The sequence below is a fragment of the Mugil cephalus genome, chromosome 16 (assembly GCF_022458985.1).
Source record: "Mugil cephalus isolate CIBA_MC_2020 chromosome 16, CIBA_Mcephalus_1.1, whole genome shotgun sequence".
Lineage (NCBI taxonomy): Eukaryota > Metazoa > Chordata > Actinopteri > Mugiliformes > Mugilidae > Mugil > Mugil cephalus.
The window spans coordinates 2,372,914-2,398,278 of NC_061785.1; the positions used below are offsets into that span (position 1 = coordinate 2,372,914).

At 41.6% G+C, this 25,365-nt stretch overlaps 3 protein-coding genes across 6 annotated transcripts; 1 reads left to right on the top strand and 2 right to left on the bottom strand.

Moving 5' to 3' along the window:
• Positions 1-253: 253 nt before the first annotated feature.
• LOC125022785 (proton channel OTOP3-like) lies at positions 254-5,698 on the top strand. Its single transcript, XM_047609712.1, has 7 exons — positions 254-1,043; positions 1,147-1,283; positions 2,665-2,723; positions 2,843-2,997; positions 3,412-4,106; positions 4,186-4,356; positions 5,366-5,698. Exons 1-7 carry the CDS (start codon positions 254-256, stop codon positions 5,534-5,536), a joined length of 2,178 nt encoding a protein of 725 aa, XP_047465668.1. The 3' UTR covers positions 5,537-5,698.
• A 1,077-nt stretch (positions 5,699-6,775) lies between these two features.
• LOC125023048 (potassium voltage-gated channel subfamily H member 6-like) lies at positions 6,776-17,264 on the bottom strand. Of its 3 annotated transcripts, none has more exons than XM_047610122.1 (12): positions 17,157-17,264; positions 15,731-15,856; positions 14,268-14,693; positions 13,333-13,726; positions 11,800-11,999; positions 10,988-11,240; positions 10,673-10,866; positions 10,476-10,593; positions 10,035-10,286; positions 9,742-9,922; positions 8,914-9,118; positions 6,776-8,802 (listed from the first exon to the last, which is right to left on the bottom strand). In XM_047610122.1, the coding sequence occupies exons 2-12, from the start codon at positions 15,848-15,850 to the stop codon at positions 8,572-8,574; spliced, it is 2,574 nt and encodes an 857-aa protein (XP_047466078.1). In that variant the 5' UTR covers positions 15,851-15,856; positions 17,157-17,264; the 3' UTR covers positions 6,776-8,571. The 3 variants fall into 3 exon arrangements, with proteins under 3 accessions (XP_047466078.1, XP_047466076.1, XP_047466077.1); XM_047610120.1 differs by having other exon boundaries at positions 15,689-15,856; XM_047610121.1 differs by having other exon boundaries at positions 15,689-15,859; positions 17,157-17,234.
• Positions 17,265-18,404: 1,140 nt separating this feature from the next.
• On the bottom strand, positions 18,405-24,143 carry LOC125023052 (translational activator of cytochrome c oxidase 1-like). Of its 2 annotated transcripts, none has more exons than XM_047610126.1 (6): positions 24,065-24,143; positions 23,562-23,928; positions 23,142-23,248; positions 21,428-21,561; positions 21,158-21,323; positions 18,405-20,185 (listed from the first exon to the last, which is right to left on the bottom strand). In XM_047610126.1, the coding sequence occupies exons 2-6, from the start codon at positions 23,848-23,850 to the stop codon at positions 19,970-19,972; spliced, it is 912 nt and encodes a 303-aa protein (XP_047466082.1). In that variant the 5' UTR covers positions 23,851-23,928; positions 24,065-24,143; the 3' UTR covers positions 18,405-19,969. The 2 variants fall into 2 exon arrangements, with proteins under 2 accessions (XP_047466082.1, XP_047466083.1); XM_047610127.1 differs by having other exon boundaries at positions 23,562-23,908; positions 24,065-24,111.
• Positions 24,144-25,365: the final 1,222 nt, after the last annotated feature.

Sequence of the window (25,365 nt, forward strand, 5' to 3'; positions counted from 1 at the left end):
TTTTAAAACAAACACTCAAAAACGAGGTGAATGTGAAAAGTCAACATGATGGTTTCTCTGGAGGAAGGAGTGTCCTTATAATCAGGGCCACACCTACAGGAGTGTGGGAAGGTTGAGCTCAGCCAGGGCTGCCACGACCTTTCAGACGAATACCTGCACATGTGGAAGGGAAAGAACAAGAAGCCCAAGGAGGAAGTAACGTTTTAAAGACACAAGAAGAAGAAGAAGAAAGAAGTAAGGAAGGAAGGTGACCATGGATCCAGGTCCTGGAGATTTAGAGCCGGACTCAACCTGTGAAACACCTGAAAAACCCTCCGGTGATGAAGCAGCGACCGGCTCAGAGCACCATGTGCAGGATCAGGTGGTCGTGGTCGAGACAAGGATACAAGGAGGTGGAAGGATACAGGTGACCGTGAAGGACAGGAAGGTGCAGTACAAGGAGCTGGACCTGGAGCTGGACCAGGAGCTGGACCCGGTGAAGGATCAGGTGGAGGGCAAGGTGCAGTACAAGGAGCTGGACCTGGAGCTGGACCAGGAGCTGGACCCGGTGAAGGATCAGGTGGAGGACAAGGTGCAGTACGAGGAGCTGGACCTGGAGCTGGACCAGGAGCTGGACCCGGTGAAGGATCAGGTGGAGGGCAAGGTGCAGTACGAGGAGCTGGACCTGGAGCTGGACCAGGAGCTGGACCCGGTGAAGGATCAGGTGGAGGACAAGGTGCAGTACGAGGAGCTGGACCTGGAGCTGGACCAGGAGCTGGACCCGGTGCTGGACCCGGTGCTGGACCCAGGGCTGGTGTGGGCTCCCAGAGGGAGGCATCTGATCTCTGGTCTGCTGGGTATGAACATAGTGCTGCTGGGATCGGCGCTGGTGGCCGGCCAGGTTTTTAAAGAAAAGGCCTTCAAGCACCAGGAGCCCCAGGTCTTCATCCAGATGCTGATCGCGGTGAGCCTGGTGTGGATGCTCTGGTACCTGCTGTGGGCCAGGAAACGACCCGGGATCTGCCCACATAAGGACCACCACGCCGGGGGCATCACGGTCATCTGTAAGCAGCATGTGTGCTGGGTGGAACGTCCTGGTTCTCTAACGACATGTTCTCTAATAAGATGTCGTGTGTGTGTGTGTGTGTGTGTGTGTGTGTGTGTTAGTGGTCCTGGTGCTGTTTGCTGCCTTCAGTCTGCTGCTGTACACCTGTAGGATCGGTTACCTGGTCATTATGAGTGAGTGTAAATCTGCTGCCTCCGTCTTCTCTCCGTTCATAGAGGCTCCTTTCCTGGGTCTGCAGGTAACAACACAATGCAACACAACGCAACACAACACAACACAACACAACACAAACTATGACTGTACGAACACTGACCAGAGACATACACATTAAGACATTTATTCTATATAAATCTATAATATATAACATATACGCATTACATAAATATATATGTATAAACATACTATAACTACATAAATATTCATCATTACATAACATGAACATACATACATAAGCGTACCTGCTACATATACTATATGCTATGTAATTACAGTATAACAATCAACACTGTTTTATTTATGTCCCTCTGAGTTAACACACTTCCTCTTGCACATGCTTTGTTTAGAAATAATATTTTGTTCCTCTAATACCATTAGCTGCAGAATCAGTGCTGACATAAACATAAACATTCAAAGCTAATTTCCAGCGCTAGTCCTTTGATGTGCTTCACTAAACAGTTGCTAAGGAGCTAGCAGGGTTAATAAATTAATCTTTAAATGTTTAATTTAAAGGCGTTTGACTACATCACATCCACTTGAAAGTCTGCAGTTAGGTACTTCTACAATGCTAAGCTAGGCTAGTTAGTTTTTAGCAGCATCAGTTTAAATGATGTTTTGTTTAGTGTGCAGTATGTGGTGGTAGGACAAATAAAAGTACTGTTGTGTCCAAAATTTACTTCTTAAATCTAAAGAATCTAGCGCCAAATTAGCTTTAACTTGGCTTTGTCAGTGCTAGCTATTAGCTAAGGCTAACAGGCTACACTCTGGCTACTATCGTTTTACTTACATGTTCATGTTGTTAACCCCCAGAATTTACACATTCTGTGGTATAATAGCTTTTAAGCAGTTACATTTATAAAGGTGGTGAAACTTTGGGGGCTAGACGTCCCCGAAAATGTCCGCGATTTTAGTGTTTTATGAATGAGGAAAACAAAAAATGCTACAACTATTATGGTAACCGGTTGCGCTGCTATTGACATTACAGACACTTTAAAGTTTAGTTTACTTTATTATTTTATTATTTAATATTTTATTTATTATTAGTTTGACTTTAGCTTTAACAGTGACAACTAGCTCTTAGCTAAGGCTAACAGGCTACACTCTGGCTACATTTGACTCCTGTTTACTAGCTTCTGAGCTTTTACAGATTTTATCTTCAACTAAGTCGTAAAATAAAATAGTAATTTCAAAATTAGCTGAAATTTCCAGGGTTCCTTGATTCAAACCCTAAACATGAACTCTTTTCACAGATTCAAATGTCAGAGTTTAGACAGTTTGGCTAAAACGTGGTTTCATGAGGAGACAAGAACATCCACAAAAAGCAGTAAAAGAATTAATAAACTTCTCTAAATCTCGAAAACATTTCTCAGTTGCTTGATTAACCGAGTGTTTCTCTTTTGCAGACATATTTCCTGTGGGCTCACTCCAAAGACTGCATCCATAAACACAAGATCATCACCAGGTGTGTCTCAGCCTGCAGACTCTTTGTGTTTACGTGTTCCATACATATCTCAGCTGCTGTTGTTTCTAGATGTTCGTGCTGAGTCTTATTTGTTGGTGGTCTCTTCCTGTGGCCTCCAGGTCTGGGCTGATGCTGATCCTCTGCTCTGATCTGCTGCTGTGGCTCAACGCCGTGACAGAGGACACCATCCACGAGGAGATCGAGTTAGAAAAACAAGACGAGCTCAAGTTCGGCAACGCAAACTTATCCGAAGCAGGCGACGTTGGATCGGGAGGTATTTTAGACCAACTTGTGCGCAACGTGTTTAGAAAGTTCAGATGTCTGCAATTCCACAGGAACTGATGAGTGGCTGATGAATGTGGCTATGCTAGGCTAGTCCAAAAAAAAGATGAAACAAGGACAACTGGACCAGTTTGTTGAAGACGTTTCATTCAAGTCTTCAGGAACACTGTTAGTTTCCCACAGATGTTCCTTTTAGAACCGAAGACCTGGATGAAACGTCTTAAAAGATGTTTTTTCATTCCATGAATCAGCCTCAGCGTCTTCCTTCCTTCCTACTAACCTACATCCTTGTAGAACTAAAGACTCAGATCAAACAGCAACTCTCCAGTTCTACTTATTATTTAGTTTTTTTTTTTGGATATAACGTCTTAAACTCTTTGTCTTTTTGTTTCCTGTTTGTCTGAAGTTAATCGGAGCTGGTGTGACTGTAGCCAGAGCCCCGTGTGCCTGGCGTTCAGGAAAGGCTACGAGGTCCTGTACCCCTTCAACATAGAGTACTACCTGATGGCCGGCTGCATGGTCTACGTCATGTGGAAGAACGTGGGCCGCCGGCTGAGTGCAGACCACCAGCACCAGCACCAGCACCACCACAGCACCCAGAAGATCACCTTGCGCATCGTGTACCAGGGCGGCATCATCTACGGTCCCGCCCTCGGCGCCCTGGTCCTGGTGGCGGGCGCCACCGTCTTCATCGTCTACCAGGTTTGGGTGGGCCGGCCTCAGCATCGCCTCACCGCCTTCCTCGTCTTTTACGGCTACCATTTGGCCGTCATGCCCCTCATGTCCCTGTGCTCCCTGGCCGGGCTGCTGGTCCACCGGCTGGAGAGGAGGGCCCACGAGGGGGGGCACAACCCCACCCGTAGCCTGGACGTGGTCCTCCTGGTGGCGGCGGCTCTGGGCCAGCTGGCCCTGTCCTACTTCTCCCTGGTGGCGGCCCTGGCCATGGGGACCAAGGACACTCTCGGGGAACTGGACCTGTACTATTCCCTCCTCAGCCTCCTGGAGCTCATCCTCCAGAACATCTTCATCATCGAAGGCCTCCACAGGCACCCGAAGCTCCTCGCCCAGAAGAAGAGGAGGAGGAGGAGCATCATTTTCAAGGTGTCTGACTTTCTTTTTTCTTTTTTTGTTTGGCATAAAATAAAGTTTTATTTACACCAGATGTCGACTGTCCCTGCAGCCTAAGAGAAAGACGGCTGCACCACAACTAGAGGAGACACAGGCCGATGTTTCACTGCTAGACAGAAACACACCAGCGCCCCCTGCTGCTCCAGAGCATGATGGGAAACGAGCCTGGACCAAAAGAGCCATTCAGGAGATCTGTTCCTTCCTGATCCTCTGCAACATCATGGTGAGTGACACGGACAAAGAGAAGCCAGTCAGGCTGGTGGTTTCCTCTCATCAACTGATTTGTCATCAACATTTCTACTGGATTAACGTCAGGACTTTGACTTGTTCCTAAACATGCATCTGTTTTTTTTTTTTTCTATTTTGTATAACATTATCTTCATTTAATGTCACCTTCTAATCGTTTATGTCTCTTTCTATTATTTAATTTCTCTTTAAAGTCATTTTATGTGCCTCTTTCTATTATTTAATATCTCTTTTTATGACTTTCTAGTCATTGGCTGTCTCTTTTCAGTTACCTTTGTCTTTTTCTTGTCATTTAATGTCTCTTTCTAGTCATTTAATGTGTCTCTGTAATCATTTATGTCTCTTTCTATCATTTAATGTCTCTTTATAGTGATTTTATGTCTTTTTCCATTGATTTTATTTCTCTTTTTATTATTTAATTTGTCTTTATAGTAATTTTTGTCTCTTTTTAGTAATTTTTGTCTTTTCCTTGACATTTTACGTCTTTTTCTGGTAATTTTTGTCTTTTCCTTGTCATTTTACGTCTTTTTCTGGTCATCTTTGTCTTTTCTTAGTCATTGTTGTCTCTCTAATAATAATAATAACAATTATAATAATTATCTCTAATAATTTTGACTCTCTTCCTATTTCTATTGGATTAAGTTCAAGACTTTGACTTGTTCCTAAACATCCATCTTGTTCTTCTTTAACCGTTCTTCTCTAGAACCACTTGTGTTCTTGGGCTTGATTTGAAACACTTGCACAGACAGACTCTAGTTTTTTCTTCAAATTAACTTCTAATCCTAGAGATGCACCTCACAGATATGTCTTATGGGCTCACGTTTCTGAATAAATAAATACACGAGCCTAATGTTTCTGTTTCATGTGTTTGATTGGGTTCTCTATGTCTACTTTTAAGACTTGTCTGTTAATGTTTTGAGTCGTTTTTATGCAGAAAAGTAAAAGTTAAAATGAGTAAACATTTCCATTTTGTCGTCTGTGTGCAGCTGTGGGTGATTCCTGCGTTTGGCGTCCACCCACAGTTTGAGAACGGCCTGGGGAAACAGTTCTTCGGCTTCAGCGCCTGGTTTGTTCTGGTGAACCTGGGTCAGCCGCTCAGCGTCTTCTACAGGATGCACTCGGTGGGAGCTTTAATGGAGCTGCTCATCGTTGCATGACGACACGGCATCGACGTGAAACCACACCAAACAAAGACTGGATGTACAGCTACAGGTTCCCTGTGTGTAGTCTGGCTGATAACAAACACTGGACTTCTGATGGATGTGAAACCACAGTCACCAGTTAGTCTAATAAAGTCACCGTCATTTACCAAATTAAAAGAGGTGTTTTTGAGTCTTGTTTTTGGTTATTTTATGTCTCTTTCTACTGATTGTATATCTCTCTATAGTCATTTTATGTCTCTTTCTAGTCATTTATGTGTCTCTGTAATTATTGTTTGTTTCTTTATAGTGATTTATGTCTCTTATCCATCATTGTTCCTCTTTTTGGTTATTTTATGTCTCTTTCTCGTCCTTCTAGTTATTACCTCTGCAACTAGTTTCTTATTAAATTAGATTAGATTAGATTAGATTAGATTAGATTAGATTAGATTACATTACATTAGATTAGATTACATTACATTAGACTAGATAAATTTAGATTATATTATATTAGATTTAGTAGTGACTTTAGTACAGGTACATGCACAAATAAATGCAGTTTGATGTATAACCAGAGGTGCAAAAAGTTAAGAAAATAGCACAATAATAGGAAACAAGCTTAAACTATTTCATCAAGTATTTTACAATAGTATTATAAAAAGTGTAATACTACATATAAAATCACACAATAATAAATAACTTTGACCTGAACACTTCTACTGGTTGAACATCGGTCACGTGGTGCAACAGACTGATGTTAAAAATAGAGGAGAACCAGGACAGTAAAATGTAGAGTTCAGTTATTTTCTTCCTGTCTAACTTGGATAAATCAATTCAGATCAAACCTCTGCCCCTCGGACCACCACCGCTTTAATCTGGGACGTCCAGCAGATGCCGGGGGCCATAGGGGGCCCTGATACTGGCCTACACAACCCAGGCAGAGATCGATAATGTCCAGTGGGCTTCCACCCGGCCTGACTGGATCGCAATCTGCTCCGAATCTAGAACAAAGATTTCCAGTTTTAATTCACTGACGTTTTCTGGTAATTGACCACGATACAGGATTCGTTTGCCAGCTCTGCACCACTGCACATTTTATTCATGGAATTATTGCTTTATACACAAATAAAATGTTTGAAGTTTGAAGCAATAAACACAAGTTATATATTTAAACGAGGTCATTCATTAACACAATGATAAGAACTGACAGTACAGATTTAAAGTTAGAAATGATAGGTTGAAAAAGTGTCTTTTTTCCCACTAACTGAGAAAATACTGCCTGAAGAACATCATTCAAGATCTCTGTAGTACAATGAAGGTAAATTAGAGAAACTGATAACAAATGCTGTGAGTTCCTTCTATGTGATGCCTGGATGGGTTAATACAAGACATGGAAGTGAAGTGGTTGTTGTTTGCATGTTTGGTGCAACTGTGTCAGCCTGGGGCGCTAAATGAATTCAAAGAAATCAATTCTCCATAGACTGGAGCCAGGTCAATACAGTTAGAGTAGGTTCCAGGAATGTGGTTCATACTGTATGTTAGCTAATGATAAATAAAGAAAGGCTGCTGAGATATGTTTGTGGTAGTTTAGAAAAAGAAAGCCGTCGCATAGAGACAAACTGTGTAGCACTATGTAAATGATTGAGTCACGTTTCAACAAATTCAATGGATCTTTATAAAAATAAATAGAATAATGTTCCACATATTTTTATTTTTTTAATGTATATTATTTTTGACGTTGTGTGAAACATGTAGAAGCCATTCATGTCTGTACGCAAAATATGAATCGACAGCTTAGCTTAGCTTAATTTAGCTTAGCCTAGCACATTACTGTAATGACACCATACTTTCGCAAATCCCGGCCCCCATACGGTCATTGTCCAATCATACATCCTAGCAACCGTTACTACGTAAACAAGGTCAGTCAACCTGCCGACCTCCACAAGCTACATGGTGAAGCGTGTGTGTCTATGGCCTCTGTAAGTCGGACACTACGTATCACAAGAGTTTAGCTGGGGGAGTCGTGTTCTTCCTGAAGCCAAAAACACAACAGGAGTGGAGCCTGAAGTGGATCAAACTGTGTGGAAGGCCCCACCCCCCTCGTCTGCTCCAAGATAATCGGCTAGAATGAGCTAAAGCTATAGTGATAGCTAGCTAGTTAACGTTGATCTAGCAAGACTATATGAGCCAGATGCTCATATATACAAAACTGTATCTCAAAGTTATGGTTACTATTGGTTATTATTAGTAATATCAGTGCCTAACTAACATTAGTTAAGTTCTTGTTAGCTAGCTAGCTAGCTGTTGTGTTGGATCTCAATGCTGGGAGCCTTCTCCAACATGCTAGATGTTACCTCTATTTTGTTTTATTGTTGGGTTTCAGAGAGAATGCTAAAAATTAAATAAACAGCAACTAAATTACAACTTACAGCTGGTTCATTGCTTCCTTGTTTATGGTCTTTGCGCTAAACTATGCTAACCTTTTGCTCCCTGTATAATGCCATATTTACCGTCTGGATGTGTGTGGTATTCATCTTTGCATCTAAACGTATCCCAATATGTGAAACCAAGCCTTAATTCTCAAATTAATATCAGTATTGTCAACGCCGAGGCTCTGGTCAGTGGATAGAAAACATTTAAGTCAATTACTGAGGATTTAAAAATGAGTCAGGATGGAACAGGGGCTGTGAAAAATGTATCGAGCTGTAATTGTAAAAGAGGACAACAAGAACATCACTAGAACAAATGTCCATTAAAAAGTATGATAACTCTTTCACATCATACATTCAAAGGAGTGTAAATGTTTTCAAGTATTATTCTGGAGTTTACTTCGTAAATGCAGCAGATGATGTGTTTAACCTGTGACATGGAAGTCCTTGTCGGTCACCACTATCCGATTTCTACACTACTTGTCCAAATACCATCGAGGAATCTTGTTGCTGAATATACAGACCTGATCACGCGGTGCCTTCCGAAAGTCGGAAATACAACTTTTCCTTCCAAAAGAGTCTTAAAGCAGCAGAGGTTTACGGTTTTGAAAGTCACACTGGTCGTCAGATGGCGGGCAGGGAAGGATCGGAGAGGTGTTTCGGGATCTCGGACGGCTCCGAGGCGACGTCCAGGTTCCCCGGCAGAGAGGGGTAGCGGAGGTTGCTGCTCAGCCTGGAGTTCGCTGTTAAATCTGTACTGGTGTCAGTTTCGGGGGTGACAGTCGCGTGGATTCCACTAGACAGCAGCTCCTGAGACTTCTTCTCTGTGAATTGAAGGTCAGCGTGGGCTGAACTCTGAAGGAAAAGAAGAAATCACAAAGGTTGATGTATGGAAACTTGCTGTAATAATAAGTAATAATATCTAACATTGGTTTTCCTGTTTTTTTGGTATGTGTGTTTCAGTACCTGTGTGGGTGGCAGGTTGTCCATCTGAATGGGGGAAATGGGATACATGCTGTGAAGAACTGGATTTCCAGCGCCGTACAGACCGGGGGAATCAGTGGGGAGGGTGCTAGACGATACAGTGCTATAAGCCGGAGGTACGGGAACAATCTGCCTCTGGAGAAGCTGCAGAATAACGTTGATGTCAGCTGTCATACGAGTTTCCAATCTGGGAAGAACAGCAGAAGCAGAAGAAGGTAGTTGTGACTAGGGATGGGTGTTGATACTGGGTACCACAGTGGCACCGGCGCTGACTCTAACGGAAGTAACGGAGACCGAAAAGCAACACAGATTTTGGTGGTTCATTTTTGGGTGCCAGTGAATCTTTATTTAGCTTAGCCCCCTTAGCTCTATTGCTGTGCTGACGCTACACATGAGGTCATGTCAGTTTTTCACCTACATGGATGGAAGTGAACCTTCAAAATGTCTAAGGACAAACGTTTGTCAAAAGTTTGTCTGGACTTCACCTCTAAAGATGCAGACTGGTCAACCTGCAACAAGGGAGGTAACACCTGGAATTAGATTCAGCATCTGACCACACTTTTATTAAAAGACCAGCCTGACAGACCCCACACCACTGGTTTTATTAGGAGAATTATGACAGTCTGTTGGGTTATCAGATAAAATCTTAACAGTATCCCAAGATGTGACGATTAAAAGATCATATCTGAGAACACTAAAGAAAAACTGGACTTGTACAGTTCCTTGAAGACCTTTCTCCACTAATCTGGTAACCATGTTCCAAAGCAAACCCTCCTTAAACTTGTGGTGAGATTATAAACGCGAATGCACCTGTTTAGCTGTGAATGCAGAACTTCTAGACGAGACTGGAGCTCACTGGGCCTTTCTTCTGTGAACGGCGGTGGGTGGTATGAATTGCGGGCGGAAGAAGATCGCCAGGTACGACTGGAAAACTGCTGCGACTGTCGTTCTGGCCAATATCGATACAAGCCCGGCACGTTCAAAGAGGAGGCTGAGAAATATATACAGGCAAGAGACTGATGTTTGTTTGATGAAAACGAGTAGAAATGCAAAATATGAGGATTTGGCCACTAGTGGCACCGTGGAACAATCCTTAATTCTACCTTGGTGGCCCAGATCTAAGGAGGCATCCCGCCCTACTGAGTTGCCACTAGGGGGCAGCAGTTGCACCACAGGCGGAGAGTATTCCCGTTTGGCCTCTTCTGGAGGGTAAAGCTCGACTTTCGCACCGTGGACAAGAGGCTTCGTCAGGTCCTCGCTCGACTGTGAACATGGGGATCCGTAGCTGCAATGGTCCTGAGGAGGCGACCGAGGGAAGGACCGACGTGGATACGAGTCTTCGTGATCGATTCCGTCTGTTTATAGAAAAGCAGTTGTTTCAGTTCTTATGTACAGGAGCAGGCTCGGAATCTGTGTATCATTCAATTCTCAAGACAAAACCGAAACTAAATAATGACTTGTTTTCTCAACGTTTGTTTCCAAAACCAACTAATTTTTCTGATTTCAGATTTTGTGCACAAATTGACCACATGCGGGCATCTCACCTGGCCTAATCCGACAGTCCAGTGAGTGGAGTCTGTGCCTCGGTTTACTGGGGCGATATCCACAGTCGTCGCCAGACTCATCTGTTGTTGACATTATTATTGGCGGCACTTGATCAGCCTGACGACCAGAGGCAAAAATTACATCATTTTTAGACAACATTTATCAAATATTTTTCACAGCCGACAGCTAAACGTACATCTCTTAGGTCAAAGGTTATCTCTAGGTTCCTCCAGAAGTCGTCCGCGAAGCTCGGGTAGAGGTCCAGGACCTCGAGCAGGTCATCCCTGAGGATGCGGTGCAGGTCACAGTAGGTGATGGTGTGTACGTCTGAGTTGGACTTCCCCGGCTCATCGTACAGGTGGATGAGCTCACCGAAGACGTCATTCTTTTCTGCAAAAGAATCACGAATGTGTTTTTAAATGTGCAGATGCTTTGCAAAGAATACTAGGGTTTGCATGACTTGCATGATTTTTTATTTTTTTTTAAGTAATTTAAAGTGGTACAGATTTACCTAATATGGCTACCACCACGTCGTCCCTGATGACCTGGATGGAGCCACGTGCAATGAAACAGAGGGAGTCCAGGATGTCTCCATAGTGGATCAGAGTGTCTCCTGGTGGCGCATGGACCGTCTTGAACCTCTTGGCTAAGGCCCGCAGACATGCTTGACTGCCTCCACGGAAAGCTTTGCAGTTCTGCAACAGAGACCTGTTCAAGTGCAAACAGATGTCGGCCTGCAGGGACTGTGGAAACCCCTTCAACACCTGAAGAAGGGAACACAAAACCACATGAGTGACTGGATTTAATCGTATCAGGACTAAGTATGGGCCTCGATTACCAGTTCTTTTAAAGAACCAGTTCCAGCTGGTTCAATTCATCGATATCATTAGCCTTCATGCTTATCAATTACTTTTATGGATACTTTTCGCGCCAAATGTTTACAGACAAGATGGTGGCGGGAATGCACCTAAAAGTTGTTTGCCAGTTGTGTGGCTTCACTATGCAGCACCGTAATTTCAAGCAAGGACGACAACACCACCAACAAGCTGAAGCATTTGCGACGATGCACGGCACGGCAGAGCAGAGCTAGTGATGATCCATTGACCAGTTTCCTATTTGTTTACTTACACAAGCTCTTATCTCTTGTTCAGAAACTCAATAAAATTGCTGTTGTTTACACGAAAGTACAAACGATTAATTTTTCTAGGGAATCGATAAAGAATCGGATCGATAAGCAGAATCGATAATGGCATCGGTATCACTAAAATCTCATCGATGCCCATCCCTAAACAGGATGTTGTTCTGTTGTGTTGTTTTACTCACAGCATTCATATCGATGCCGTTTGTGTAGGACCAGGCGTGCTGAAAGTATTCCTCCAGTCTCTGGCGCAGACCACCTGGAATTTGGTGGAAGCGGATGAACTCTTTGACCCGAAGCATCTGGGTGTGGTAGCGGGTCGTACCGGAGTACAGCCGCTGGATGATAGCCGACACATTCCCGAATATGCTGGCATACATGAGGGCTTTAAAAGAAGGGAAACAGGAGAGAGGAAATAATTAAAAAAAAGCTAAAGAAAGACCAACTGGACTTGTTGAATTTCTTGATAATTCAGCGTTTCGTTTCATCCAACAAAAGTCGAAGTAGCACCCCTTTAGCAAAAAGAAAAAATATATAATTGCAATTATTTTTGTACAGTTCCCTAATAGACAGTTGTTATCCATCTCTTTCTCCCATCTAGGAAGGTTCACAGGTGATGGTATATCCAAAAAACAGTGAATAACTGGACTTGTAGAGTTTCTTGAAGATGTTCCTTCCAAGTCTTCAGTTCTAAAGGACTGGTGAAGGAGTCGGTTTGACAACCAGACGCTTACCTGTTGTTGGTGGACACAGTTTGACTCTGTCGTCTTCCTCTAGTGAATGGTTAAGGTGCTTATAGAATACTGTGGGACATACCAATACTTATACTTCTGTCTCATCAGTCTGACTCGCTCTGTAAGAAATGCTAGCCAGTCATACAAACGTCTTTATCTCTGAGCCTCCTCAGTTAACCTTACTGATTCTTTGTTGATCCAAAACAGTCAATTAGAAAATTGCAGAGATGGAAGCAGTCGGAAATACCAAAGAGGAAACACGCTGCTACCAAGAGGATGAATCACAGCTCCTGTGGTCTGCGTCTCTGTGATGCGTAGTTACATTTCTGCATTTACGCTAGACTCTGCAGAGGTGCCTGTGTTGTCGCCTCTAAAGCCTCTAAACCACCTATTACATGAATTTCAGGGTGTAGCTGTGTTTCAATTACAGTTTTCAGCTAAATAAAAGCAATATTTCTGAAAATTTGATAAAGTAGAACTGCTCTTTGTGCATGTTTTAATTGATCGTAAAGTTTCGACTCACGGTATCCCCCATGTTTAGGGACGGATTCTCCAATTCGACACAGATGTCTTCCTTTACTCCTCTTTCAAACCTTTTGTCTTCTCTGGGTAAAATGTGGAGGTTTATTGTCTTCAAAGGAGCGTCCTTTGTCCTTCAGGTGTCGGTGGATTCAGCTGAATTGTTTCCTGAAAGATTCTGATGGGTTTCTGACTCACAGATGTTCCTACTTAGAACTCATCCGTCCTTTAAAAATGACCACATGCATTAAACATCTTTAAGAAACTCCACAAGTCCAGATAGCGTTTGTTGGACACACGATAACCTGGAAGACGGAGAACCTTCACAGACAGGAGACAGGACACAGATTACTGATTACTGAGCATTACGTTAAATATGTTGTCTATTAAGGGGCTGTTTTTGCTGAAGTGGTGCTACTTTGACTTTTGTGGGGAGGGTAGACGAGAACCCCTTCTTCAACTCACATCCGATGACCATGACGCAGATGGAGAAGATCTTCTCAGAGTTGGTGTTCGGTGACACGTTACCGAACCCGACGCTGGTCAAGCTGCTCAGGGTGAAGTACAGGGCGGTGACGTACTTGTCTTTGACCGAGGGGCCGGAGGTGGCGTCGCTGTCGTTGTAGGCCTTCCCCAGTTGCTCGGCCAGGTTGTCGAGCCAACCGGTCTCCGTGTACGGCCTCTCCACGAAGCCGATGGCGTACCAGATGCAGGCCAGCCAGTGGGCGATGAGCACAAATGTGCACATGAGCAGGAAGAGGACGGCGGCGCCGTACTCAGAATACCGGTCCAGCTTTCTGGCCACGCGGACCAGGCGAAGCAGCCGAGCTGTTTTCAGGAGGCTGGTTAAGGTCGCCATCTTTTGGTTTGGATTGACAACGGAGAACAAGGTTTAACCCCTTTTTGCACAAAATACCCATTTAAGACAAAGTAAACTGAGTTTCGTTCATGAACATGTTGGAGCTCATTCATGTTCTTGGTCTCTTTTTAAAGACAAGACTCTGAAGTTTCTATCACAAAAGTCAAAATAACTCTAAGTGGTTTAGTTCTGGAGGAATCAAGGTTGGAACATAACAATTTTTTTTTTGTTGTAAAAATGTGACTTTTATCATTTGCATCATGCAGCATTTACTCGAACACACCTGGTGTATAGAGCTAATTGCACACTGTAGCCTCAACTAAACAGCTGCTTTGTTTATAAATGCTTTTTCAATAATTCTTTAAAACTCATCCTGGCTCAACCAGCAACTTCTTAGATAAAATTCTGCCATCTGCCAGAATTTTTGTATTTTACTACAAGACCACACGCAGCGACTAAGAACGGCTACTTGCATCTCTATGTATGTATTTTTAAGTTGAATTTCTCTGAGTCTGTTATAAAAAAATAAAAAACCTTTTACCTCATCAGAGCCGGACCTAACAATGAGGAGGTCAAAGGGGACGGCGGCGAACAGATCGATGGGGAACCAGCCCTTGATGTAGTGTTTGGCTATCCGGCCGGGCTGGGTGACCACCTCGTCGTTTTGGTCCACGTACGTCGTCCGCAGGTTGATGACGATGTCCACGATGAAGAGCACGTCCACCATGAGGTCGGCCACGTTCAGGGGGTTACAGGTGTAGCCACAGTTCCTCCGGCGGGACTCCCTGTGCTCGTCCAGGAGGAAGGTGGCCGAGTAGGGGGTGAACACGGCCGTGTAGAGGACCAGGATGAGGATGATCCAGTCCCAGAAGGCCTTGAACGGGCTGTAGTGCAGCATGATCCACCACGTCGTCTCCGGAACCTGGAGTTTATATTCAGGGAGGACGTCGGACTCCAAAGAAAGAACCTGAGAGGAATAAGAATACAAATAAACATGTAATGAGCATCAAACTGAAATATATTAAATTAAGGTAAAATATGTTTCTTTGACTCACTTTAATTCTTTTATCTTGATAAAAATAATTCTAACTTATAGAAAATTAATGTTTAAAATGAGTTTAAATTTGATCTTTAAAGAATCACATTAAAAAAGAAAACGACTAAATGTAACAAACTGTTTCAACTATTGCCACAGGAGACGAAGGAGGAAGAGGAGACGCTGAAGGAGATGAAGATGTAGAAGGAGAAGAAGAAGGAGGAGTAGATGGAGAAGAGGAGGAGGAGAGGGGAGGAAGGGAAGGAAAAGAAGATGAGGAACAAGGAGAGGAGGAAGAGAAGAAGTTAAAGGAGGAGGAGGCGCAAGAAGGAGAAAAGAAATCAGAGGAGGAGGAAACAAGGAGAAGAAGGAGGAAGGAGGAGGAGACGAAAAAGATGTAGAAAGAAGAGGAGAAGGAGAGGAAGAAGGAGGAAGTAAAGAGAATAGAGGATGAGGAGCAGATGATGAGGAATGAGGAGATGAAGGAAGATGGAAAAAGAGGAGGAGGAGAATAAGGAAGAAGGAGGAAGGGAGGAGCATGAGGATACAAACGCAGGGGAAAAAGAAGGAGGAGGAAGAGGAGCAGATGAGGAGATGAAGGGAGTAGAGAAAGGAGAAAAGGAGGAGGAAAGGGAGGAGGAGGTGAATCAGAAAATAAAGAAGAAAGACAACATCTGTAAAACCAAACTTGTCTTTATCTATAGTTTATTATTCCGTCATACCCCCCCCCCAAACCCCCCCACCTCCTCCCCCCCTGCCCCTCCCTCATGCCCCTCCCACTGGGGCAGCGGGGCAGGACGTTTGGCCCCTGGGGGCAACAACAGCATCTGAACTGAAGCCGCCAACAAACCGATTTTTCCACTCGCGGGTTAATGAGCAGCAGACGTCCGTCAGGGGGCGGAGCCTCTGTATTTACTTCCAGGTACCTGAGTGACCTTCTCTGTGACGTTCTGAGAGCAGTCCTTCACCTTGGAGGGGCGGAGCACCTCCATCCTGGGAGGTGGAGGCGGAGGCGGAGGCGGAGGCGAGCGGCACTCGGGGCTCCTCCCGGCTGGTCCCCCACTCTTCATGAGGTCTGCGTCAGACATGGAGCTCTGCTGGAACGACACCAAAAAACTTTAATGGCAGATTTATACCGATCAGCCATAACATCATGACCGCCGTCCTGATATGGTGTCTGTCTCCCTGGAGGAGACTCTGAAGAGAATGGACCTGGACCTGGGACATACTGGGTCAAAACCGTTTTTATTTTTTTAAACTTTATTCTGATTGTTTTGGGTTGGATCCATCTTTTAGGACATGGTTTTCAAAGTGTGAGGTGCGTCTCCCCTGGGGGATAAATAATAAACCTGAAAATAGTTTAAACATCTGGTTAGCTAACTACGGTGCGTGCGAGGGTTCGAGTTTTAGTCGGCTAAAGAGTCTGGGACGAGCAGAAAACAGAGGAAGTTTGATTATTTAAAGTTTGACTTTTCATGGTCCTTGTCCCAATTTACATGGAATAACTCATGGGAACATCTTCCTCCTCCACACTAGGTGGCGATATGTGTCTTTTCAGCGGGTTAATATGGCCCCCTTTCTAGTTGACCTGTTACGTCAAATAATAAACAGCTGGAGTCGTTCATGTGTCAGAACGACATTTAAACAACAACTAGACGGATAATAGTCCAGCTTTTTAATGTGAGCGCTACTTCTGGTGCAGGTAGATGGCGCTATCCCTCAGGTGCTTCTTCTACCGGCTCTATTTACCTTCTTGGATGCTTTGTCTAGTTTAACTCTAAATAAGGCGTTTACATGCAAGAGAAAATCAATTTCCAATCCCATTATTGGATTAAGTAGAACTCTGATATTAGTCAGTTACATGTTACTTAAGTTGTCCAGTTAAAGTCAGATTAAGGCAATAATTTTTTTTTTCACATGCATATAAACACAGTCATCAGTGTTATTTGCAAAGAGGAGCCAGTTAACAACAGTATGTGACCATGTAAACTCCCTGAAGCATCAACAGTAACAGTAATAATAGTAATGACAGTAATGTTAGTAATAATAATAATAATGATAGTAATAATAACGATAGTAATAACAGTAGTAATAATAATAATGATAGTAATAGGACATGGGTTTTAAACTCATTTTAGTTTCAAGAGCAAAGAAGAACAAGAACATTGTGAATTCTTTTACAGCAGGGTCATTGCTAAATGTTATTAACTTCTCCTGTCAGTGGTCATAATGTTGTGGCTGATCGCTGTATATCACCCACTTTAAAACAGTAGCTGCCCCCCCCCCCCCTTCCCAAAAGGTCTCTGCCTTCAAATATTGGACAATATCATAATGTCATAGGAAGAGAAATGAAAAGATAAAAACAAAGAGAAACTTTAAATCAAATAAACTCACCCGATCAGAAACCAGGATCCTGGAGCCTCGACTCAAACGTCCATCCTCCTCAACACACGGTTCTTCCTGCAGCGTGGATGGAAGCAGATGTCAGGGTTGACCCCCCCCTCCCGTCCCCGTCCCCGTCCTGTCCCTTTGGTCCAGCTCTGGTCCAGGTCAGAGGACGTCCCACAGTTCCCCACCAGCACTGGAAACCAATCGATGGTTCGCTATGATGAAGCCGAGAGGACGAGGAATCAATGAGGAGCTCGGAGCCATTTACTCTGGAGACCTCAGAGCTTTAAGCTTAGATTAATGTAAAAGTCCAGGATGTGACATACTGTATATATATAAATATATATATATAAATATATATATGTAATATGAGAGAGAGCGGAACTCAATACATGACAGTAAACTTTAATATCGACTGGATGGGAACGTGGAGGGAAATGACCTGTGGTGACTTCAGCTGGAACCAACAACATGAACGAGACTCAAACTGACACGTTACAAACGAACCTCATGTTTGTGACGATCCTGTTCTTTCTCTTATGTATTTATTAAAGTCTGGACTCGTTGTGCTTCAACATGTTCAGTGCTGCCACCGCACAACAGAAACTCTGACAACTACTTACTTTAATTTAAAAAAGAAAGAAAGAATGAAACATCTAAGCGACTTATTTTTTGGTGTAATAAGTAATTTACTTAATTGATTTATTTATTTTGGTTTGTTTTTCTGAGTAATTTATTTATTGATTAATTTATTTTTTGGTTTGTTGATTGAAGTTTTTTTTTCCTTATTCCATATTTTTTCTATTTACTCTAATAGGAGGGAAAAAATTACCATGAAAAACAGAGAGGGTTAGAAAAAATAAATATCTGAAAAACAGGAAAAATAAAAAAATAAATAAATAGTAACAAACCAAAGAATTATATTACTCTTACTTATAATTGGCCTGAAAAACAAACTCAAAAATAAGTTACTTAGAAAAAAAAAATGTTTTTTTCCAAATGAATGCAATAAGCTTCTGTAGTTTTATTATTTTTACATATTTTCTATATTTTAGAGACAAAAATGATGAATTAATTAATAAAATAAGCAGCGTAGTAATGAACTGAGGAATTTAACGTCTCGTTTTCGTGCCTTAAAATGAGTTTGAACTTTTTTATTTTGCTTTTTTTTTTGTTCTTTTAGCTCATTTTAGTGACATGTGTGGAATAAAATACAGCTTTAAAAATAAAAAAAATAATAATAATTTTCAATAGTTCATTTAATTTAATAGTTTATTTTCCTCAATAAACAAAACGCAGTGAATGAACAGAATCAGCTGCTGCAGAACAAACGTCAAAGCTGATGGTTTTACATGAAGCATGTGGAGCAGAGAGAACTTTCTCCTCTTTAATCATTTTATCTTTAAAAGAAAGAAAGAACCGACCTGGTCAGAATGACTTCAAAGTTCCTCGTCTGAGTTTCATCTTAAATCATCTTTACAGTCGTGGCCACAAGTTTTGAGAATGACACAAATATTAATTTTCACAAAGTCTGCTGCCTCATTTTTTAATGATGGATAATTTTCACACACCAGAATGTGATGAAGTGATGAGATAAATTTAAATGAAAATCAGGTTCATCCCAAAAAAGAAAAAAATATTTCCACTGTATTTCAGCCACAAAGAGACCAACGAAATGAACAGAACCTGTGATCTGTACCCATTCCTTTAGCTTAGCCTTTAGCTTAGCATTTAGCTTAGCATTTAGCTTAGCCGCTGACGCTGCTGAAAATGAGATTTTCTTTCTCTGAGCCACTAAAGTTCTTCTTCTTATTCTTAGACGCCATTTTTTTTTCTTTTTTAGAATGAATTCAATGAGGCGTGAGAAACCTTCCATGATGTTCTTTTGGTTTATTATGTTTCTACGGGTCATTTACTCACTTTTCTGAAGTTAGAAGTGTCCGTTGAACCTGACGGGGCAGGTTTGCATGAACTCTAGGATAAGAAACGAATCTAAATCAACCATTTATAGGATCATCAAGAACTTCAAGGAGAGAGGTTTAGCTGTTGTGAAGAAAGAGTCATGAAGCCAGAAAAAGTCCAACAAACTCCAGGTTTGTCTCCAAAAGTTGCTTCAGCTGCAGCATCGCTCGGTCAGGAATGGCTGCAGACGGGTGTGAGGACATCTGCAGACATTTGGGGGACGACCTGGTGTCAAGAAGGGAAGCAAAGAAGCCACTTCCCTCCAGGAAAAACATCAGGGACAGACTGATGTTCTGCAAAAGGTTCAGAGCCCAGAGTCCTGTTCTCTCTCAGCCTGAAGACGAAGCCATGAATCAAGAATGGAACCAAATTATCTCTGAGAGCAACAGCGTGATGGAGAAGTTTGCACAGAAGTTTTGGGTCCATGACCAAGAAACTCCCCAGAACATGTGGTCATTTCTCAGGAGGCAACAAAAACACACAAATTCTGACACTGGTTACGCAACAATGAGCTGCCGTCAGTCAGGATGTGGCCCAGACGTTGACTGGAAAAGAGGAGAAATACTGACTCTTTGCATAAACTTAATATAACTGTCTGACTCTTATGAGACGCTTGTGATTACACTTCGGCGTTACCATGGTAACATCGGACAAAAAGATCTAAAAACACTGAAGCAGCAAACTTTGTGAAAACCAACACTGAAAAAAACTTTCACCTCCCCAGTTTTCCTAGTTTTTCCCACAATGCATCAGCAACAAAATGGCCGACACGCCCACTGATGCTGCACAAGGCGTCTGATGGAAATGTCCTTTTTTTTTTTTTATTTATTTATTTTTTTTTGAGAATTTAAATGTCCTCAGCTGTCCCCGTCGGCCCCGATGTTGTCCCAGACCCGGACCACGTCCGGGAGGTCGCTGAGAGCGTCTATCAGAGACCAGGCGGCGTCCAGCTGGTCCTCGTCCAGAGACAATTGGGTGCGAGGGACAAACTCCAGCCCCGAGGACGTGACGTTCGTCCCCAGCTCCTTCAGAGAAGCTCGGACCTTCCAAACGTCGGCCGTGTCGCAAATAAACTGAAGAGACAGAGTTCAGGAAATATTATTCTCACTGTAGCTTTAGATCCAAGAGTCATGTCTGATGTTTACTTCTAACTAGAACTAGAACAGCGGCTGTAACTCCAGTCTGCCACCAGGTGTCACTGTTTCTCCTCACAGTAAAGACCCGGAAATAAAAAGAGGCTTCGTTCACTCGTCACTAGAAAATATGTATGAAAAAAAAATAAAATAAAATGATTTATTTCTTCAATGCCAATAATTTATTAGTATTAGTTTACATTTAGATAAATATTTGAAACTTCAATCAACAATAAATCTACATAAAATATGAAAAATATCCTGTATATTTAGTCTACTTCGTATATACAGGATATATATTTTTATATTTTATATATTCTCAACGTTTTCACATCTTTTGTTTAGCTGCTGCACCGTAGTTGACTTGATCTAAACATCTATAATGAACCCGTTTCTAATATTCAGCTCAATACATTAACATTTATTAATCACTTTAACCCAAATACCAGTTTGAAGACTATTTAATTTAAATTAGTTAAATGAATCTTTCTATGAATTAATCTTCGGATGTGTGTCGACTTTTTTTATATTCTCACTGTTTATATGTAATAAAAGAGGAGGAATGAATTAGAAATGTTAAAATATAATAATACTTTTTAGTGAAGAAGCTCCTTCACATTTAACAGAAAGGAACAGACAAATAAAAGAAAGAATAAAACATCAATGGACACATCAAACAATCAGCACTGAAGCCTTTACAGACAAATAATATAACAATATCACTGAAAAACCTCTAGATAGTGTTTAAATTAGGATAATAATAAATGAATAAGTGTCATTAGTATTAATAATGACAGAACATTATCTGGATCATTTAAGATTTCAAGATTGAACTAATTTCTTTTTTTTATTGACAGGACATCTAAAATGCTCCTCAGAGAGTCTGAGCTGCTGTGTTTCTGTCAAACCGACCTTGAGGACGGGCTTCTCGTCCTCGTCCTCGTCCTCCTGGACGTCCTCGGCCCCAGACTCGATGGCCAGCTCCAGAGCTCTCTCCGCGGAGACGTCCTGACCGGACTCCACCACCACCACCCCCCTCTTACTGAAGTTATTACGAGCTCCGTCAGACAGCATCCCTCTGAGGGAGAGACCAGCGTCACGGTTCACATTACAGCCGGACGGTTGAGAACGACAAACAAAAAGCCTTGAATCCTAAATCTCAGAAGCTGGACTGGTCTTTACCCGTTCCTGGAGAGGATGCGTTTGATTTCCTGTCTGAGGTGCGTGATGTTGTCGGTCAGGATCTCGATGAGCAGCAGACATCCTCCCGGCCCCCGAGCTTCAACCATGTGCTGCGACGCCGGTTTGGCCTTGTCCTACACGACCAGGAACAGATTTACTCCTTCACATGAAACTTCATGAAGCACAGGTCTTTAAAATTATGGACTTGGTTAAAGTTAAACACCATTAGTTTTATTTAAAGCAAAAAAATAACACAAACTCTCTGAAAACATTCAAAACTTGCTCCAAAAAATGAAACTTTAAAAGCATGTTCATGAGTTTGTGGTTTGGAAGAACGTATTCGTACTGTAGAATTTAAAAACAGATACAGATGTTTTTATTGATAATTATAAAAAATTTCTTTAAATGAACAATTACACAGAATTCTTTAGGATTTTGTTTATCACAATTAACAAAAAAAAAACATTACATTTGATTGATATGATTGTGGAGAAGGATCATAGATTTGTTATTTGTAATTTAATCGGTTCAGAGTTTATTGCCTATTATATTTCTTATTTCTAATTCTTGTATGTAGCTGCTGGATTCATCCCAAAGGGATCGATAAAATTGTGTCTAAGCCTAGAAGCACTTTTGCTTATTTTGCTTATTTGTGGAAAAAGATGTTTGTGTTTGACATGATATTGTTCTGTTTTTTTTTTTGTTTGTTTTTTCTCTTGTGTTGAATTTTAACAATGAACAATAAAGAATGTATGTCATAAAACTGGTGCAGTGTGGAGTCTAAAGTTGTCCATACATGTATCTTCTAGAATGAATCCTTCTTGGGTATAAGTCCAAATACAAATAGTGAACTATTCAAGATGCAACAAAATCCTGCAGAATAAAGAGATTTAAGTCCTTTTTGCACGGGAATATTTTTACCTGAGGACGTCCTGTGATTCAGATATTATAGATATTACCCCCTATGTCTGAGTTTAATGTGTTTCATTCGTATGGGATGAATAAAGTCTGTGTTTTACTCTAATTTCTGATCCATAGTTATGTCTCGTTTCAACAGCTGCTGTAATTACAGTCAACCGCCAGGTGTCACTGTTTCTCCTCACAATAAGGACCCGAAAATAAAAAGAGGACAATTTACACTTTCTGACACTTCCAATTATTTTACAAATTCTACATGATAATAACAAATATATTTTTGAGTGTGTTGATCCCAGGAAAGACCTGTCAGTGTTTAAACCAGCTCCACCTTTCCAGATGAACACATTAACGTTTGATTTAATTATTTCATCCTTGGTCTGAATGGGTGAATGAGTCAGAGACGTCTCCACTTTGCTCCCTAACATCTCGATTTATTAAACATCCTTCATGATTCTTAAGGGACAAGAGACAGGAAACAAAATGAAAATCAAACTAAAGTCTTAAAACAAAGTTAAAAACACAGAGATTCACACTGGATTAGTTTTATCTCAGGACCTCTGTATCTGTGAGAAATACTGAAGGTAATTTGCATGTGTAATTTTTACTCTATTAGGGCTTCAGATGTGTTGAATTTGATTTACTTAAGCATTAACGTGTGCGTTAGTAGAGGTGGAGCTGATTTAAATACTAACAGGTAGCTTGTAATTGATTGAAATTTGCAAAATAACTTAAGATGTCAGAAAGCGTAGAGGCATAAAAGGTAAAACCGATCCCGTGCAGACGTCAGTGAACCCACCGCGCTCTTGATCGCAGCGTCTATGGAGGCTTTGGGCATGTTCTTGCTCCTGCACTGCTCCAGTATGTGGGCAAGGTTTACGTTCATCTCTGGGTTGGAGCCTCCTTCTGCAGGGGACAGGGACCAGAACCCAAATCAGCTTCAGTCAGCAAGAACCGTGCAATAAAATGATACAAATAATAACAATACTCTGCTCCTTTTTAACTGTGCATCACATTCTATTCTACTTTTATCTATTTTTATTGTATGTACTTGTGTATAATAGTAAGCAACCAGTTACCCCTGGTGGGATTAATAAGGGTTTGCCTGCAACCATAAGGTTTTTTAACAATAAGGAGCTTTTAGTCACAGTTGTGCAATTGTTTTTATCCCTAATAATAATAATAATAATCTTGAATATGAATATTAAATGGTGCTTACCTTTCACTGCTATTCTTATCATCATGCCATACTTCATGAACATCCTCCCCCTCGCCTCATCTTTGGGGCCCTTGATGTGTTTCACCTTGGACCACTTGTTGTGTCCTGCACACAGGCCGGAGCTCAGCTGCAGGCACCGGACGGGGAACGTCCTCCACGCCGGGTGCAGCGCACATGGAGCGGGCAGACGGAGCGGCTCCGACCGGGCCGGGACGCAGCTGGAAGTCAAGGCCAGTGTCGCGGGACGGAGGATCCGAAGAGCCCCCCTGAGCAGCCCCTGTCCCGCCATGAACCTCCACACACCACCGGAACCAGACTCAGACCCAGAACCAGAGGAGGATCCTGACCTACATGCGCCTGCAGGTCTCTGTCAACAGGGATTCGTTTCTAACTTAATTTCTTCACTTCTAACGTATTTACAACTTAAATAACGAGAAATGTAAATAAATATACGTGCTGACGAGAATAAATGAATGAAAACACCCGGATATGTTCCAACTTACAGCTTTGATAAGTCCGAAGAGCAGCTGCTTCTGTCCTTGTTGTTAACCCGGCACTTCCGGGTTATGGTGACGTCAGACGCCGACCTGTCAAAATAAAAGCCAAATTGACTCAGTAAGTTTCTTTCATAGTCATTTATTTGTTAATAATCATTAAACAATCAATCAGGAGTTAAAGAGCGTTCCTCCATAGTTTCAGTATCCTCCAGAGGATCTTTTTTTTTTTTTTTATCTGTTTTTGGCCAAAATGAGCCTTCAAAGATGTTTAATTTATTTCTCCTACTTAACTTGTCTCCAGTTTCTATTTTTTTTTTCTCTCCTGAACAACAAGGCACATAAAATGTCACATTAGACCATTTCTAAAAGGAAATCTCATCAAGCTCCAGAATGATTCTTAAAATTTTCTCGCTGTTGAGATCTCGGGCAGAGCAATTGGAGAACTTGCTCTATGAACTCTATCTGTTCTCATCTAAATGTAATTTATTCATCTCATGCAGAAAAAGGTTTTCATTTTAATTCAGTGTCTGTGTCTATTCAGAAAATCAGGGAGAGCAAATCAAGAGCTCTCCACAAACACTCATGGAATTCTCATCCGGATGTAGGCTACTGCCACAAAATAAGTTTTATGATTGACTATTTTATTTCTGTATTCTAAATTAATCAGGAATAGACTTTTTACATTTTTCTAGCTTAGCCTCACGGGTAATTAATCAAATTCATACACTTCACTTTAATCAACTTCTTTATTCTTCCATCACAAGAATGACCAAAATACTAATAATAGTTTTTTATAAAGCCTATAAACACAGTCGGGAGGAGGCACAGAAGCCAAATGTTCTCTCATAATTGCAATATATCAACAGACTATTGGTGAATTTGGACAAAATAAAGCCAAAAATAAATTACATACCTGGCCTTGAAGTAACTAAATATATATATATATACATACATACAATATTAACCTATGCAAAAAATACAAAACTTAAGAAATGACTCAGACGAAATATTTAAACACAATAATAATAATAACATCACAGTTGTTTCAATTGCTGGATGGCAAAAGTGTGCAGATTTTTTTATTTTATTTTATTTTTTAATCTTTATCCACTTGCAGAGGTTGGGAGATGGGAGGAGAAGAACCGTGAACCGTGTTATCTCCGTGATGGGAATGCCACAAGTGCAAAAGCAAACGTCGAGGATTGACATGAGCAACAAACGAATGAAATGGAGTAAATCAAATATCTACTAAATGTTATTTTATAACATTTGTATGCATATATTTGTGGCTAAAACACTTGGCAGAT

Bases quoted from the DNA above. Each gene is read 5' to 3' on its own strand.
- LOC125023048 (XM_047610120.1), bottom strand. From the start codon at position 15,850: ATGTCTGACGCAGACCTCATGAAGAGTGGGGGACCAGCCGGGAGGAGC. The intron at 10,867-10,987 runs GTAAATCTGTAC...ATTCTTTTGCAG, and splicing joins CGTGGTGGTAGCCATATTAG to AAAAGAATGACGTCTTCGGT. The intron at 8,803-8,913 runs GTACTGAAACAC...CTTTTCCTTCAG, and splicing joins ACAACCTGCCACCCACACAG to AGTTCAGCCCACGCTGACCT.
- LOC125022785 (XM_047609712.1), top strand. From the start codon at position 254: ATGGATCCAGGTCCTGGAGATTTAGAGCCGGACTCAACCTGTGAAACA. The intron at 1,044-1,146 runs GTAAGCAGCATG...TGTGTGTGTTAG, and splicing joins CGGGGGCATCACGGTCATCT to TGGTCCTGGTGCTGTTTGCT. The intron at 4,357-5,365 runs GTGAGTGACACG...GTCTGTGTGCAG, and splicing joins TGATCCTCTGCAACATCATG to CTGTGGGTGATTCCTGCGTT.
- LOC125023052 (XM_047610126.1), bottom strand. From the start codon at position 23,850: ATGGCGGGACAGGGGCTGCTCAGGGGGGCTCTTCGGATCCTCCGTCCC. The intron at 21,562-23,141 runs GTGGGTTCACTG...CTGGTCGTGTAG, and splicing joins ACGCTGCGATCAAGAGCGCG to GACAAGGCCAAACCGGCGTC. The intron at 21,324-21,427 runs GTAAAGACCAGT...TCTCTCCCTCAG, and splicing joins CGCATCCTCTCCAGGAACGG to AGGGATGCTGTCTGACGGAG.